This window comes from Carassius auratus, chromosome 32 (genome assembly GCF_003368295.1).
Source record: "Carassius auratus strain Wakin chromosome 32, ASM336829v1, whole genome shotgun sequence".
NCBI classification, from domain to species: Eukaryota; Metazoa; Chordata; class Actinopteri; order Cypriniformes; family Cyprinidae; genus Carassius; species Carassius auratus.
In genome coordinates this window covers 24069063-24087211 of record NC_039274.1, presented here as the reverse complement: position 1 = coordinate 24087211, position 18149 = coordinate 24069063, and the positions used below count along the sequence as shown (strand labels likewise).

At 36.9% G+C, this 18149-nt stretch overlaps 1 protein-coding gene across 3 annotated transcripts in view; it reads right to left on the bottom strand.

The window, feature by feature from the left end:
• Positions 1–6415, bottom strand: part of LOC113051897 (probable C-mannosyltransferase DPY19L3) — a 34725-nt gene extending 28310 nt beyond the window's left edge. Inside the window, exons 1-4 of one of the 3 annotated variants that reach the window (XM_026216062.1) lie at positions 6048–6415; positions 4869–5000; positions 4369–4496; positions 1326–1416 (exon numbers count right to left, since the gene is read on the bottom strand). In XM_026216062.1, coding sequence (XP_026071847.1) covers positions 1326–1416; positions 4369–4496; positions 4869–4977 — 328 coding nt within the window. In that variant the 5' untranslated portion in view covers positions 4978–5000; positions 6048–6415. The other 2 variants (XM_026216064.1, XM_026216063.1) reach the window with 2 other exon arrangements.
• Between the last annotated feature and the right edge of the window lie 11734 nt (positions 6416–18149).

The following is an 18149-nucleotide window of genomic DNA, read 5'->3' as shown; positions in this document are numbered from 1 at the left end:
CGGAAAATAAAATATGTGTACACTCACTATTATAAGTGTGGTAAGACTTGATCAAAACTACAGTGAAATCAGCAATATTGTGAATTATTATGACGATTTAAAATAACCATGTTATTATTTATTTATTTTCTGTAATGTCAAAGCTGAAAAAGCTGTCTTTAGTGTCACATGATTTTTCATAAATCATCCTAATTTGCTAATTTGGTGTTTTAGAGTTGTTGGTTTTTTGCTAATCTTTTTTTTTTTTTTTTTAGTTTTGTTCGGTCAAAAGAAAATAGAAAATAACTTTTTTTTTTAGAAATGCAAATATTTTCATATTATAAAAATGTATTTACATTTTTGGTAAGTAAGATTAAAAAAAAAAAAAAAAAAAAAAAAAAAAATCAGTGACTATAAACTTCTGAACAGGAGTGTACACTGATATTTATTTAATCTTATTCTCTATTTGTTTAGATAACAGTTCCTAAATCCAATCACAATCAGTTCTTTTTTTTTTTTAAGATAGTTGAGCCAAACCTATCTGTCACAGACAGATCATAGTCTAAGAGACTAATATTTTGACAGAATTTGTAGTATTTTGGCTGTGTATAGCAGTATTACTTAACTAATAATTAGATCTCATATGCAGACCAAAACTGCCATTAAATGGTATAATGGAAGTGGATTTGGAAATAAACAACCTCAACTTACTTTATACTGTAGATAGTCCTACAGCCATGACGGCTACACTAATCAATTTCTATGACTGCTTAACAGAAAAGCAACGCTCTGAACATACTTTTACCGTACTTTAAGTACAAAGACCCAATTGTAATGTCTAGAGAACAGCTTTTGGCACCAATGTGATTCTTTACCATTTCGGTCTCAGTGGATAATGACCTAATTGTGATGTTTTTCAGTGTAGAGGCACAAACAAAATCCATTCCAAATGGGGCTGTTAGGCCAATTAGATTGAGCAAAGACCACTTAGAGCAAAGTTGTACATTTCCTCTATTTTCTGAGAGCAGTCACACTGATATGGTTACGTAATGAAGCTTTCCTTTGATAACTCTCTGATTACATAAGTGATAAAAGAAAACAGTGTGCTTCAAGAAACTTGGCATTATGGACTGAGCTAAATAGGAAGAACACAAACGGGAACAAACATGAACATATTTGAAAATTTCTGGCCATTACAATGAAATTAAACTTGTCCTTATAGGGACTATATTTCTATATACAAAGAAAAACCAAGGACTTTAACATCAGTGCTCCATCAGAAAAATGATATGAGGCAAGACTGACTGTATAACCAGTAAACCTGTCTCGTGAATAGATCTCATTACCTTGCTGTATAGAAGGTGCCTTCAACATCTGTTTGTAGTAGGAGTAATAAAGGCCACATTCTGTCCGAAAGGAGATTTCACGCTCGACTTCCTACAAATGCAAGAGAGGATAGGATTCAGAAAAATGAACTATGACAAGAAGCACGACAGGAGTAAATGGTGTTCAAATAAAATACAGTTCCCATCGGAGAAAGAAATCAGAGCAGCTATCTGACCAGAATAAAAATTGAATTCATTCGCAATAAAAGCCTTGAAGAAGACAAAAAAACAGGCGTTGTAAATAAAGTGGAGTTTTAAAGTGGAAGAGGTTTTCAAACAAGAAGATCCATACGCTCCACAGAGATTAGAGTCATATGAAATTATGTTTAAGAAGACTTTGCGCTTTTATTTTACTTCATAAAACAGCTTTAACACTCATTTTTCTGAAAAACTCAAACTCAAAGAGGCAATTTTAAGATATAAAACCATGAAAACGGAGAGTACTATAAAGTAATAATGGAAGATAACACAATGAGAATTGGCTCAAAGGAAAATGACCTAATGACCAATACTGCGAACATTCACTTCATTTAACAATGTTTCTAAGCAACATTCGTGCAACAAAAATGGAGACAGATTCTGCTTCCCTTACCTCTAAGTGTGAAAACCACAGCAGGTTTTCATGTATAGAATAAACAGACCATGCATGAAACAACCCAATAACCCCTGCCAACAGTAATCCTGCTGCTATGGCAACAGCCAGCCAATGGTTTTGTCCTGGAATGTGATTCCTTGAAAGCTTTAGACACTCTTCTGTGTCCCTCTGCCCACTCATGGAATCCCTCAGATTGTCTTTTGCCCCAAAGTTTAGCAAAGGAGGTCTGTCCTGGGCGGCCCCGGAGTTATCATCCGAACTGCTATTCCTCCTGCGACGAACCTTCATTCTCGAAGATTGTTATTCGCCGTCTTCTCAATCTTTCCTAAAGGTCTGTCTGTCTTTCCCTGGTTGAGACCGCAAGCTCTTTTGTTTATCGGTCTTTCCAGAACCTTCATAGCACACTTCATAGCACACGTAATAAAACAATAAAACAAAACCTCACGAGATCAGTGTAAGCTCCAGCTGGCACCAACCATCAGTCTGACGGAGGAACATTTTACATGTGATGAAAGAGAGGGGCCGAGACAGGAAGGAAGGCATGTGGACCGCACAACTGGTGACCTCTCGTTAGTCAGGAAAAAAGTTCAAATAAAAACATAAAATAGATGTGGAGGGGGGCAGGGAGCTTGGAACATCATTTAGAAAAACTTAAGAGCATTTGCAAAAACAGTTATTTGAACTAACAATCGAACGACATCCAGTTTGAAATTAAGACTGTGTGGCGCTATAACCATCTTGGACATGACTTCCCATGCAATGAATTTTAAAGCGTTCCAAATGTCTCCTGCTTTGGGGTGCTGTCCCAAAGAAGCAGCATATTGGACATCCAATGCCTTTGTTCAAAAATGAATGGCAATATCGTAATTTACTGTATTAAACTTAGTATACTGAAAGACCAACTCCTGCTGAGAACATTTATACAGCCTCTGTAAAATTTACTGCTTGAAAGAATGGAAACGATTCTAAAAACAATGCAACATTTGCCTGTGCTTCGAATAGAGCTTTCTGTTACGACATTTGATTAGCTGTTAACCAGTGGACATTCCCACAGCTCTTCATCTGAAACAGAACAGGTGATTCATTTGCCTGGAAATAAAGCACACTCTTCCTCAAATGCTCACTCAGTGCTGGAGGTGCTCTTTAACCGGAGAATGACAGAAACATACGGGGATTAAAACTGTGGTCATCCATTTGTATTCAGAAAAGCAAGAGTACAGATAAAAGTAAGATGACTCATAAGCAAGCTGTTAAATACCAGCCAGCGTGCATGAGCTTCCCTTTTCCACCGCTGTCACCCTCTGACTTCATTTTGAACTTGAGATGACCTTTTTGTGCCACCCATTCCACATGCTGCACTATTATAAACCAGGAATAACAAAATCATCTTTTAAATCGGTGTCATATATGTTCCTTCTTTGTCCCTTATGTAATGTCCCCCTTATCTGCAACCCATGTCTTAGACCCTTTACTAACAAGCTGAATCTGGTGCATTTATTTAGAGAGAAAGTCCTCCAAAAAGTTGGGTTTGGAACCATTAGTTAATACTGTCCACTTCATGTTGCATCTTTAGGGAGCTCATCCAGGATACAGTAAATATGCTGTTTAGACTATTAAATATGCCTGAAAGCATAAAGAAAGAAAGATATTGCAGGCCTAAAATTACCCCGCAAAACAAAAAGCACTCTAATCTGGTGTTATGAAGTGTTGTGCATATTCAATCACGGTATTTATGAGATACATTATGTTCTGAGAAACAAAATAATCTGAGGACAAAATGTTTAAAGCTTACATGAAAGCAGCACAGGTTTGGCTGCTGTCAGCTTCCCTAAATGAAAACTAGGCCTCAGATTCCAACAAGAAATCCAAAGTCACACACAAACGCTACTGCATGGAAGTGAACTAAGCCTACAGCAAACCCGGCAGCAGTAAATCCTGCACTGATCTGGGAGATGTGGTTAAACTACTCCTAATCTGTATTGTTTTAACAAGTGTACTATAGGGACAGGATGATTTATCCAGCTGAACATGACATAACTTTTTTTGGCATGGTGCATTCATCTGTTTCAGATCTGGAAGTCATAACACGATCTGCAGCCCAAACTCTGGCTAGCTTTTTAAGTGACTGTTATCCCAAAAAGGAAAAGAAAAATAATCTGTCAGCACATATGGAAAACAATTCCTTTTCAAGAGGAAATGCATGGAAATTGAGACAGATGAGAACACCATCACTGACAAAGCGCAACCACACATTATGAATCTAAACCTCTTGAGCGGTTCCTTATATTAGGAACATTGCCTAAGAACACTGAAAAGACCTTTGTCTTTTAACCAAAGCCTGAAAAGAAAATGAATCACAAATAGAAGGTGGTCTCAGGACACTGAACATAAAAAAGCTCTGGATTTTACCTTTATATTGGAGAACCAGAGGTCATTTTCATGAAGTGTAGACACATAGATGCAGCACAGCAAGCCCAGACTAACTCCGACTATTGAGCCAGTCATTAGACACAAGATTGTCCACCATGAGAAACCACCTGGAGAGAATGACACAATATTACTCTGACCATGTTGTTAAAACAATAAACATGGTAAACAAGGAAGAGACATTCACACAGATCTACTGTAGGGTTGGTATTATATGACTATTCATGTATAATATTTTATACTTTATTTTTTTATTATACATAACAAAACAATAATGTATATAAATCTGTTTTGAATTTTTCACGTGATCAATCTTTAAATACATTGCCATGTTGACATTCATATATCAAGGTTCTGGCCTGATATTAAAGTTATACTTCACCCAATTATAATAATAATAATAATAATTGATGTCATGCTGTCCCAGGTTTTTGGGTAAAAGGCCTTTAAATGCATTTACTTTTGCAACAAACAGCACTGACCTGTTGCAAACCTCTGTTTGGGTTCATCTGTACAGTCAGGCTTCAGGTTCTGAATGTTGGACCCCGGGTCCTTCCCTTTACTGCCCTTCCTCTGCCGCGGGGCAGTCATAGTGGAAAAACAGGCTTCCAGTCCTGGTGAAATAGGTTCAATAATAATGACAAAAGCCAAGTTTAACATCCTAATATACAATTAAGTCATCACTGTTCCCATGCTCGCTTTCTCTCTCTCTCTATATATATTTGTATGTATGTATAAATCTATAATAAAATCATAACTGATGTCAGGACATCATATATATATATATATATATATATATATATATATATATATATATATATATATATATATATGGGTACTAAAACTGGTAAAAAAGAAAAAAAAAACTGTAATCAAAATAAAGATAATGTACACCGAACTTGCTATTGTTACCACAATTTAACGTTTTGTTCACTAATGATACATTATTGTCGTGTTTATCTATTACAAAACTGCGCTTACTGTTTGAAAAGGCTTTTTAATACACAAGCTACTGATATGCACAAAGAACAAGAGAAGGCCAGGCCCATCATTTGCGCCCTGGTTTTGAGTAAATTATTATTATGTATGGTGAGATATCGTAGTTCACATACAAACACAACACAGCAGCTGTTTCTCCCTTACACTCTGATGTACGTGTGTCTCAATCAGCGCGCAATTAACAACGATAATTAAAACCCGCCTCTTTCGCGGTGTTGACAAACATTTCGCTAGGACACAACGATCTATTCCCGTTATACCGGAAACACTAGAGCTAACGGTGTGAAAATGCCTCTATTCCCGGTGCTTCGTGACACTTTCGCGAACTCCGCGCAAGTTCACCATCCGGAGAGCGTCCGTAACAAACAGAGACGAACAAAAGAGCGCACTCGTGGTTATTATCGCACGGACAAGACAACAAAGCATCGCGCCGCGCTCATTTCATTCGTTCATTCATTCATTGGCAGGCCTGTGTTTTGCAGCGGCGTTTCCTGCTCACAGCTCAGCACAATGTCAGGAGATCTCAGATCGCATCAGCCGCTGATCTCGGTCTCCGGCTAGCTGGGGGACCTGCAGACTGATGCCTGCTGTCTCACCTCATCTCTTTCACTCACTGTAAAACAATGCACGGTAATTTGCACTAATACATGCGCGTCTCTCACCCTGTTCAATGAAGCTCGTAGTTCCTTATCGGATGTCCGGTAGCTCCTCCTTCCTGACGGTCAATCGCATTCAGCGTGCGAGCGTAGCGGCGCATGAAAACAAACCTCTCCTCCATACAATTAACGGGAATACAAATCAAGTTAAAACATGAAATCCGCTAGCAGTTCGTTAAATGTTAGAGCCGTGTTGTTTCTCGTCCGCAGGCTGACAGCATACAGCTGACCGCAGCGTGCAGAAATGAAGGGTTTACACTGAGCACATCCACATCCACTATCGCATCCAGCGCCTCTCTCTCCTGAGAGACTCTACACCTCTGAGTCTGAGTACCTGTTGAGCACCTGCCCCGGGACGCATGGTCATGAAACCCATTACGGCCAATAGCTCTGGATAATTTATATGATAACTGTGCTAAACCACGGCAAGGTATTTGCTCATGGAAATAAAAACAATTTAAAGGTTTATTTGTGTCGCTCATATTTTCTGTCGTAACATGTAAATTATGTATTGCATGCAGTGCATTTTAATGTATTCCATTGTAAGGGCTTATATTAGCTAGATCCTAGCAGTGTCAGAGAAACAAAACAGGCCTTGCTGCAATGAATTCATACATGCACAAAATTGTCATTTTACCAGATATTTCTGATCTCTGATCTACTTCAAGATCTGTAGCCTAATATTTCACAGTACTACAATCGAAGCAATGTGATTTTCCTCAAACCCAAACTTGGTAATGTAATATGAGTTTTGAAGTTGATGTTAAGGCTGTAGGGTTGCGTTTGTATGTGTATTGCTTTTCTGTCCCTTAGGGCTTGTTGTAGAAAAACTTTGGGCATGCACATGTTACGGGAGCACCCAGTTGTGCCATGTGAGCTTATTTGGAGTCAAGGAGACTAAAAAGTACACTGTTCATATAAAACCTGCATTTCGCTTTCTTTATTTTAGTATTTAAAAAGTGTTTAGGTGAACCCCAGGCAAAAAAGCTCAGCTTTTGTCCCTACATGCTGCAATGTGTCTCTGGCCACAGACAATACAATTTCCATCCCTCAGTGAGTCAGTTGTGCCAGTCAAAATTGGTTTTCCCTGGTGTGTAATGACTTTATGGGATATTTGGAACCTAGTGTGTCAGAGTCTGCTGGTCTAGTTGTGGCACACACACTCACTAATGTGCACAATGGACTGACTAAAGCACACATTTTGAACCCTACTAGACAGGACATTCCTATAAAACAGTGTTTCACCCAATATCTGGTGTATTCTCCTCCAATATCTTTGAGTGAATCACCAATTTCAACATCTGATAGGGCAAAACTGCTGGCACTGGTGCAGGAGCACCTGTAAAAAAGAAATGTGGTGCCTCGCACTTCTGCATTGATTATAGACGTTTGAACAGTATAACAGTCCAGCACTCATCCTCTGCCACGTGTGGATGACCTGCTGGATGCATTAACGGGCTGCAGATGGTTCAGCACATTGGATTTTTCTAATGGACACTAGCAGGTAGAGGTGGTCGACCAAGACAGAGAAATAAATGATTTTACTACAGGTCATGGTCTATATCAGTTGCACTGCATGCCGATGGGATGAGGATGACCCAACAGGCAGAAGGGCTAGATCACTTTTGGAATTTGTCCCGCTGAATTGGTTCATTCTGCACAAAGAGGGCAATCAACATAAAAATGCTGATGCACTTACCCGCCTCCCAGTGGTATAGTCCTAAAGAAAAAAGTGGTTTACTATTACTAAGTCGCGCCCAACCCCCCTGTTTTTTGTTTGGACTGGGGTTCAAATTCAGCCCTGGACATATCCACCCCACAAGTCCCCCCATAAATGTACTGCGGGGTTATAGGGCATTCAATTGTAGTAAATAAATGAATAAATAAAACAGGACAGAAACCATTAATGATAGATATTACTGAAATTCAAAGCAAATGCATTTTTGTCAGATAGAAATGCATTTGACACTAAAGCAATGATTTTGAGCTAGAATGGCAAAAAAAATTAGGCCTCCTTCTAATGGATTCTGTCATCCTTTCCTCATCCTCAAGTGATTGCAGACCTGTATGCTGTTCTTACTTTCTTCTGTGGAACAAACGCATATTTTGTAGAGTGTTCCCAAACCATTTAGCCTATACCTTTGATTTCTACTGTACGGACAACAATGTCTTGGGTTTCTCAAATTATCTTATTTTTCATGTTCCACAGTAGAAAGAAATTCATACAGGTTTGGAATGACATGATGTTGAGCAAATGGTTAATTTTTGGGTAAACTATCCCTTTAAGAACTTTATTATTTGTAAATAATACACGCCTAATTTTTAAAAGACACTGATATTTATATTTAACCGGGCTCTTACTGAATCAACATTTTACTTCCATTCAGATTAATTATAACTAAACATCTAAAGAGAGAAGTTCTTGTTTATAATTAGTAGGCCTATTAATAAGATGGTGGTCACTAGAAATAAAACCATGGTAAATTACTATGGTGCTGAATTGACAAGTCTATGTAGGCCTGTTGGTGTTTTCCAGTTTACCTCTTCATGCAGTTTACATTATCATGGCTGTTTTCAGCCAACATCACTACAGAACCTTTAATGTTTTCATATATCACACGACACGACTAGAACAATAATTCTGTGTCACATCTGAATGAATGAAGGGACTTGGGCTGTTTATCACTTTACATTGTGGCACAAATGCAGCACTGTGCTGTATACTTGCGTAAGGCCCCGACTACACCACTGTTGCCTCCCGGTGACACCAGACATGAAGGACAGTGAGACAGCAGGAAAGATGCCTGAAAAGGAGGCTGTATCTAACTTGTCCTTAAGTCCAGAAAACATTTTGAGCATGTTTGATTTGTCATACAATCTAGCGGATGTTGTTATTATACAGCAGAATGATCCAGATATCTACACAGTGCGGCACTGGGTAGAGCAATCACAAAGGCCTCCTAGGAGACAGCTGACTGGTACCTTTTGGAATTTACCTAAATATTGGACTGAGGTTAATCATCTGTTTAAAATAAATGGGCTGTTGTGTCGCTCAGTTTCCTGTCTTCCCACAGGCGACCCTGTTGCTCAGGTTGTAGTTCATCCTGCTCTTAATAATGACATACTTTAGCAGCTCAACGGGGCCCCAACTGCTGGTCATTTTTCTCCAGAATGAGTGTTCTATGTTTAAGGACATTAACATGTGGTGTGAGCAATGCACAGCATGTCAAACACGTCGTGAGCCTGTTCAGCTCATAAACCACCTATGGGTGGGTCCCTGACAACGCAACCCTTTGAGAGAGTCGCAGTGGACATTTTGGAACTGCCAAAAACAACCAAAGGAAATCGTTATGTACCGGTGGTTGAGGATTATTTCACAAAGTTTGTTAACCTGCATGCCCTGGCTAACCAATCTGCACAGACTGTCGCTCAATGCTTGTTTGAGGACTACATTTTGATACACAGCATTCCTGAATCTTTGCACTCTGATCAGGGCTGCCAGTTTGAATTAGAAGTGCTCTCGACTCTCTGTCGTTTGCCAAATATAAAGAAAACGCGCACTGCCCCCTACCACCCAGCGTCCGACGGCATGGTGGAACGTTTTGACAGAACATTGACAGATCAGATGGCTAACATACTGTTGTCATGTAGGGGTGAATGGGTCAATTATATCAAACAGGTTGCATTTGCATACAATTCTTCACCTAATTCTAACACCAAGTTCTCACCTAACTTTCTGGTTCATGGATGAGAACCAAGGATGTCCACTGACTTGTTACTAGCCAAGCATATACTGGACCAGAACATTTCTACATCTCATGCTGCATCCGTGTCCACTTCACTTGCAAATCTACAAGATGCTTTCAGGAGTGTTAGAATTCTGGCCTCAGACACCAGCACTATGCATTCGGTGCTGTGGTGTGACTCCATATTCCAGTGGAGAGCCGCATTAAGCTGGGACCTTTTAAGATTGCACAAATATTTGACTCTGGTGGTGAGCCAGAACTGACATACTGGTTTGTTAGCCTATGGACAAGAACAGTTTGTGCATTACAATAGATCGAGGCCCTATACATTGACTATTCCCACACTGTTATCTGATAAGAGACTATCTGTAGTTCCTAATTCTTTGCCTGGTTCCCCTTCTAAAGAGGCTGACATGTTCAGGGGGTTGCAGCAAACCTCAAAAGGATTTAAGTGAGGACCTGCATTTTGCTTTCTTTACTTTGTTATTTGAACAGTGTTTAGGCAAACCTGAGGCGTAAGCTCAGTCACAGTAATAAACAAAAAAAAAATTCTTAATATTTATCCTCAGCACTTGCTAACTCTGGTGATTTGAGGTTAGCCACATCCTTGTAACTGATTTTCCTCTGTTTTAGAAGCCATTAATTATAACATTTTAATTGATTTACAATTGTGAGAATAATGTGCTGCTACCATGAACAAAAACAGTGGTAACCATGGTTTGCTTCAGTTTGTGTGGGTATGCTTCAGATATGCAGGCTCAGAGCAGTTTAACTCCGCCTGCAGCAAACACTGTTTGACTGCACCTTGACTACCGTTTGCTATGACTGCACAGCCTTCAACATCAGTAAGACTGAATACTCCTGTCTATAGTGAAACAAAAAGTGTTTATTTAGTATACACACTTTATTAAATGACTCCTTTGAAAGCATGTCTTCCTCTTCCTCATCATCCAGTGAAAGCAACAGCAGAGCAACATCGCTGGAAGATTTAAAAGGCAAGTGGGCAAACTCAGACTACAGAGTTTAGAAATGAAACAAAACGGCCTCATCAATTTGAATGCTTTGTTTTCACCGCTTTATTTAGCTAGACATTCTCTCTGTGCAGTCTTTTATGTGGTCCTGCTTTCAGAGGGTCATCAGTTACAGTGAAGAGTATCTTCTGTTCAGAAACAAATTTAAAATACTGCGTTTTTTTGCTTAATGCCACATCTTTTGTCATTGTAACTGGGACTTATAACCCTTCTCGTCTGCCTTTTCTGTTGCTTAAATTAGATCTATCAACATCTACTCCAGCAAATGAGGACAAAACAACCCTGCCAGCAAAATGTGAAACAGGAGGTGCAGCCACTTTAGGTAAGAGGAGCGGTTACTTTCCTCTATAACGATTTGAAAACAAAAGCTTATATTCAATGATGGCTCTTTATGCACACCACTCTAATATATGTTGCGTTGTTTGCTTAGACATGAATTTTATGTCTGTTTGGCCAAAAAAAAAATATATATATATATATATATATATATATATATATATATATATATATATATATATATATATATATGTGTGTGTGTTTGACTGTATAACTGTATAATTTTTATGTTATTATTATTATTATTTTTTTAATGAATAGTTAGGAACGAACCAATCTGACAGATGAAAGTATTGCTATGAACTGTAAGTGGTATGAAAGGAAGGCTTAACCTGGTTAACTACAGTAGTAACCATGAACCCTATAAGATTGCAATGTATGTCAAGAGATCCTAGTGTTAGGGTCACACTGCAACAGAAGCCCAGCCTCTTTTGGATGAGTCTCTTGAGGCCCTTGATAGTCTGAGGCCCCTGACGCACTGACCCAATGGCCTGCTCCATACTCAACCCTGTGTTCACCAAATCAACAATCGTGCACATTTATAAAACCTAATTTATTATGTAATTAGAATCAAACCACCATATGTGACTCTGTTATTGATGCCAAACAGGTCATGTTTCCTCAGATGTGAGTCCCAGTGAGAACCATAGAGAGGAGCAACACCGTTCGAAACTTAGCAGTACGCCATCAGTGAGACACAGATCCAAGACTCACACTCAGTTGATGAAAGACAAGTTGGGCCAGATCAAAGCTGAGATGCAGAAGATCTCTGAAGTCCACCTGCATCAGCGCCCTGAGAGGTAAACAACCATCAAAATGATTCTCCAGACCTAGTTTACAAGAGTTAGAGTCGACTTCAACCTTTATTAATGTAAAAATGTCATTTGAAAATCATTGACAGAAAAAAAAAATACAGGTACAGAGATATTTTTTCACATACCTTACCTAAAAGTAGTATAGTTTGAGTTTATTTTATTAAATATACATAAGTTCAAGTATATTTTTAAGTATACTTTATGTAGCAAGTATACAAATATCTAGTAGTGTTCTAGTAGTATACTTGTAAGTGTACTGTTTCTATACTTCTTGGGACTAAATTGGCCCACTTTCTAGTACAGTATATAAAAGTATACTTTTAAGTATAACAGTAGCAAACTTTGAGTACACAACTAGTTTACCTCTATGTTTGTAGTTTGAACTGCAATTATACTAAAAGTGAACGTATATGTATACTGATAGTTTACTACTTAAATACTTTGTACAGTTTGAAGTATAGTCTCAGTAAACTATTAGTTTAGTAGTTTTATACTGCAAGTATACTCATAAGTTTTCATTTAGTGAACTTTTACATCATACTTTAAGTATACTACTGTGCCCCTATTTAGGTTTTAATTTGTATATATTTTGTTACATGAATATCTGAACATACAAAACATCAAAAGAAAAAACAGAGTATCTGCTTGTAAACAAAAACAATTTATTATAGCTCCATGCATTATTATTATTTTATTTTTTGTAAACACTTTAATGTGGGTAAGTTTAATAAAAATAAAAAAAAGAAATAACATTTTGAACCAAAAGCTGAAAAAAGACTATGAATTGGATTCAGAATGATAACTCTTCATCAGTCAACATTCCATACAGTTTTAATGCTGTTTCAGGTCAGATAATCATGTTACATATGTTAGTATCTGTTGTTTCTTCTTCTTCACTTATGTTTATTTGGAAATTCTGTGCAGAAAATGTGTACTAGTGCCCACTACCGTATGATAATGAAAACACGGATTCTAGGAGCACAAGGACACAGTAGATTTAAGGTGGATCAAAAAAGTGAATCAACGTTGCCCTAAGACAAGAATGCACTTTGGTTTTATATTTTAGGACAACTTTGATGAAAGGTTTTGATCCACTTCAAATGTTGACTACTATAGTTAAAATATATTTAAACTTTTTTTTAAGTATAAGTCAAGTATACTTAAATGTCATTTTAAGTAGATTTCTGAGGAGTACATCATAAAGGCAATTTCTGAGAAGTACATAAAAAGTAAAACAAAAGCATACTTTCCTATTTTTATTTTAGTTATAAAGAAGTATACTAATAGCACACTTGAATAAACTTCTTTTTCATAAGGGATCACTGTAAAATCAAATGGTTACAGACAAAAATGAGGAAACCAGTTGCCTCAAACCAACGAAGTTAAAAACATCAAAGCTTGTGAATACTGTGATCTTACTTAATCAGAGCTTATATATATACAGTGGGGCTCGAAAGTTTGGGCACCCCTTGCAGAATCTGTGAAAATATGAGTAATTTAAAAAAAATAAGAGAGAACATACTAAATGCATGTTATTTTTTATTTAGTACTGTCCTGAGTAAGATATTGTGCATAAAAGATATTAACATTTAGTCCACAAGACAAAAAAAATTGCTGAAATTATTAAAATAACCCCACTCAAAAGTTTGGGAACCCTTGGTTCTTAGTACTGTGTTCTGTCACCTGATGATCCTCGACTGTCTTTCTGTTTTGTGATGGTTGTGCATGAGTCCCTTGTTTGTTCTGAACAGTTAAACTGAGGGACTCAAACACAACTATTTAAAAAGATTCAAACATTCACTGATGCTCCAGAAGGAAACAAGATACATTAAGAGCTGGGGGGTGAAAACTTTTGGAATTTGAAGATCAAGGTAAATTGTACTTAATTTGTGTACCGGGAAACATACAAGTATCTTCTGTTGCTTACGAAAGGCAGAACTAAATGAAAAAAAAAAAATATGTATATATATATTTCAACAAAATAAGACTTATTTGGCCATCTTCATCGTGTTCAAAAGTTTTCACCCCCCAGCTCTTAATGCATCTTGTTTCCTTCTGGAGCATCAGTGAATGTTTGAATATTTTTAAATAGTTGTGTTTGATTCCCTCAAATGTCCTCAGTCTGAAAAGATGCATCTCAAAATCATAAAGTCACTGCTGGAAATGGTTCAAATATGCAAAGATGCTGGGAAACTGAAGAATCTGCAGGACCTTAAAGATTTTTCTGAAGAACGCTGCTCAGTTTAACTGTTCAGAACAAACAAGGGACTCATGCACAACCATCACAAAACAGAAAGATAGTCGTGGATCATCAGGTGACCACAAACAGTACTAAGAACCAAGGGTTCCCAAACTTTTGAGTGGGGTTAGTTTAATAATTTCAGCAATTTTTTTGTCGTGTGGACTAAATGTTAATATCTTTTATGTACAATATTTTACTCAGGACAGTACTAAATAAAATATAACATGCATTTATTATGATCTCTCTTATTTTTTTAAAATTACTCGCATTTTCACAGATTCTGCAAGGGGTGCCCAAACTTTCGAGCCCCACTTTATATATATATATATATATATATATATATATATATATATATATATATATATATATATATATAATTGTCCAATTGCTTTTTAATGCAAATTGATAATCAGCCAATCACATGGCAGCAACTCAATGCATTTAGGCATCTAGATGTTGTGAAGACGACTTGCTGAAGTTCAAACATATATATATATATATATATATATATATATATATATATATATATATATATATATATATATATTAAAAAACACATTATGATTGAGCCATTTTAAATCCTGGATAATACAAGGCCAATTACAAAAAATTTTTGGACATTTTGTAAAATGGAGTGAAATCAGAAATCTGAACCGGTAATTTGTTTAAATTTAGTTTTTAAGCACTTGCTTGAATTTAGAGAATTTAGAGAATATCTTGAATATTGGCTTCAAGAGTTTTACTAAATGGAAATTCTCCACAGTAGCGGTAGTGCATTTTGCATGACAGCTTATACGATGTGCAAAAACAGATAAGAACACACACACAGACCAATATGTGTTCTGCCTGAGGTTCCTCTCAAATATAGTCAGTGGTATTCCTTTAGATCTTTATCTTGCAGTGATGTGTACACCCCTAGCACCTTCATCTGACACCATACATAATCTCTAAATATCTTTGTGCAGGAAAGCATATCATCCTTTTGTGTGGAATTCTCTGAGTCCATACAGAGACACTACTGAGATTGACCATCTCCTCACAATGGTAAGTCTGCTTCTCTTCTGTAAATACAGCGTGATAGTGATCAGACGGACTCTGTGGAACATCTACACTTTACACTTTTTTTTTATAGAATTCAGCTTTCAAAAGGCAAATTAAATAAAGAGGTAAAAAAAAAAGTCCAATAATTTGAACTTTGTACATTTTCATTTTAGTCGACAAACTGAATTATTTTTGTGGCATATTTTATGTTTGATATGTTTTTGGATCTATACGTACAGCCCTGAAATCAATCAGTAAACCTGCAATAATATAAATCACTTGGATGAACCACAATTTTAATTATTCCTTACTATGGTGTATTTTTCAGACAACTGATCCGGACAGAAGAAAATGCTATTCTTCAGTGAAGACCGAAAGCACTCAGCTGTCTAAATGATACCTACCTTTAAATTGCTGAATATGCCTAAATATGCCTCAACCTACACACATCCTTGTTTGTATTCACGACAATACACACACACACACTTACTCTGTTTATACAATGCTGTGCAAAAATTCTTAGGCCATTTGTATTTTCAACCAAAAAAATTAAGTCAGTTATTTCTATTATTTATTTTGCTGTAGTGTGTCAGTATGAAATATATTTATTTTGCCATTAATTGTAAAAATCCATTGGTACATGGACGAGTGTGTTGTTTATTGAATGTCTCAGAAGCCCTGGCCCCAATCAGATGTATGAAATGGAGATTACATCAAACACCAGATCCCCATGGCTCTCCATGCAGTGGCAAGTGAAAAGAGAATAACTTCTAAATTATTCATGTCCTTCATGCAAGTCTCCATCATTTAAACATTTGTGCACAATTGCACCACTTAGAAACTTTTTTTTTTTTTTTTGAATATCCAGTGAGTACCTTAATGTAAAAGGATCTACAAGCTCTGTACAGCCCAATTTAATTTTCTCTAGAAGTTAAACATCACAGTGGGCACGAAACATCTGGGTATCCAGATGTTTTTGATTTAAAAAATAAATGATGTGGCTGCTGACATGAAAGGGCTGAAGACTATCAAAGAGATGTAAGAAATAAATTGAAAGGCAGCTCATCTTGAAAGGAGAATTATGGGGGAAGAAAGGCATAAATGTTTGACGGCTGTCACTTTTCCTTTTTGGAAGAGACTTTTTTGTCTGGTCTTAGTCCTTGATAAGCACAAATGAGAAAGTGGGTTGCAGTTGTTCTCTTCATTTTGCTTCCTCTTGCTTTAATTCTCTCATGTTATCCCTGGGAAGTCCGGTTCAAGAAGTAAGGTACTTCAAGTGTGGTGCCACAGCCGGTTTTAATAAGCTTCCTGATATTTAAGAGGACCAGGAAGAAATTCCTAAGTTCATGCATGAAAGTTAAACATGTATTTTTTTTTTTCCTGATTCCACTTGCTTGAGCACAAAAATCTACTTGTGATCAATGCAAAAACGGGAGGTTTGAAAAGAATTGGCACATAGGCACCAGCAAGAGTATTTTCTTCCCTTCGCTTTTGTGTTACCCCACCTTGCATGTCATCTCCTAAATATTTATTACGTGGCGGCCTTTGAAAAGCTGATCTTGTAAATGACAACATCAGTGGGCTTTTTAGAAGCTGTCAGGGATTTGTGTAACTTGACGGGATTATAAAAAGGTACAGACTTGTTTCCTAAAGAGGAGCGGAATCCATCCACAGCTTATCGCTGCTCCAGCAGCCTTAGGTTACAGTAAAGCAAGTTAAACCCATACAAGTCAAGCAGCTTTCATACCTACCGCTGGTTTTAATTTGCTTGAAATTTCAATTAGCTCATTTCAGTTGGGTGGACACTTGATGCTGGCTCAGAAATCTATTCACATGCGATTTTTACATTTGAAACCCATTATGGCATGGTTTATCTTCCTGGTGTAGTAGAGTAATGTTGTAACGAATTCAGATAGGTAGCCTAAAATACAAGACTATAAGTGTACACACTACACAATTTCATGCACTATACCTGCAAAGTACTTTAGCTCTCTGTGGTCGACAGTGGAAAGAACCTTCGTCAACAAAGATGAAATAAACGTGGCTTCTCAAAGGTCATTTCTAATTGATTTGCTTTCCTTTCAGTATATAAATTCTCATAAAGCTGTTTCAGGTTGTTGCCTGTGATAAAGTAATGTAGGCTTGGCAAATGTCACAAGAGCCACAGGAGTAGCCATGGGTAAAAATTAAAGGCTGAAAGGAAGGAAAGTAATTTACTTAATTTCATTTTAAGCAAGGTATGTCAAGTCACACAGAAAAGCACATCTGTTTTTGCCCATTAGACTAATTGACCTAGCACCCATTTTTACATTTCCCAGGTATAAAAGACAAATGTTAAATGATAAAACACTCAGCATGTTACTTTTGCCCATGAGACAAAATAGGACAATGGAGACTAAATGCCTTCTCATGATTCACACAAATAATTTCAGTAAAATTATTTTCAGAATATTACAAATATCTCGGATGATAAAGTTTGAGATGCAGGAAAAAGAAAATTTTAGAAAGTGCTTCAAGTTTGTTGTGTAGAGTTATGAAAACCAAACGATGACACATTAAGATGACTGTTGTTCATACTTTATTACCAAAAATACGCTGGCAAAAACCATAACATTACACTTTCTAAAAGAACAAATAAATAATTATGAATGGAACACTAATATTAAAACAGGTACCGTTGGACCTCTGTACTTGAAAAGATACAATTCCTAAGTTTTCTTTTCTCTCCTTTGGCATTGCAGCATGTGACACGATGTGCTTGTTTGGAGTTTCAAATGCCAATCGTTCCCTTACACACAGTAAAGACCCTTTTTGATTAATTTTAGCGAGTCAAAAAAAAAAAAAAAAAAAAAAAATTAATAATATATATATATATATATATATATATATATATATAT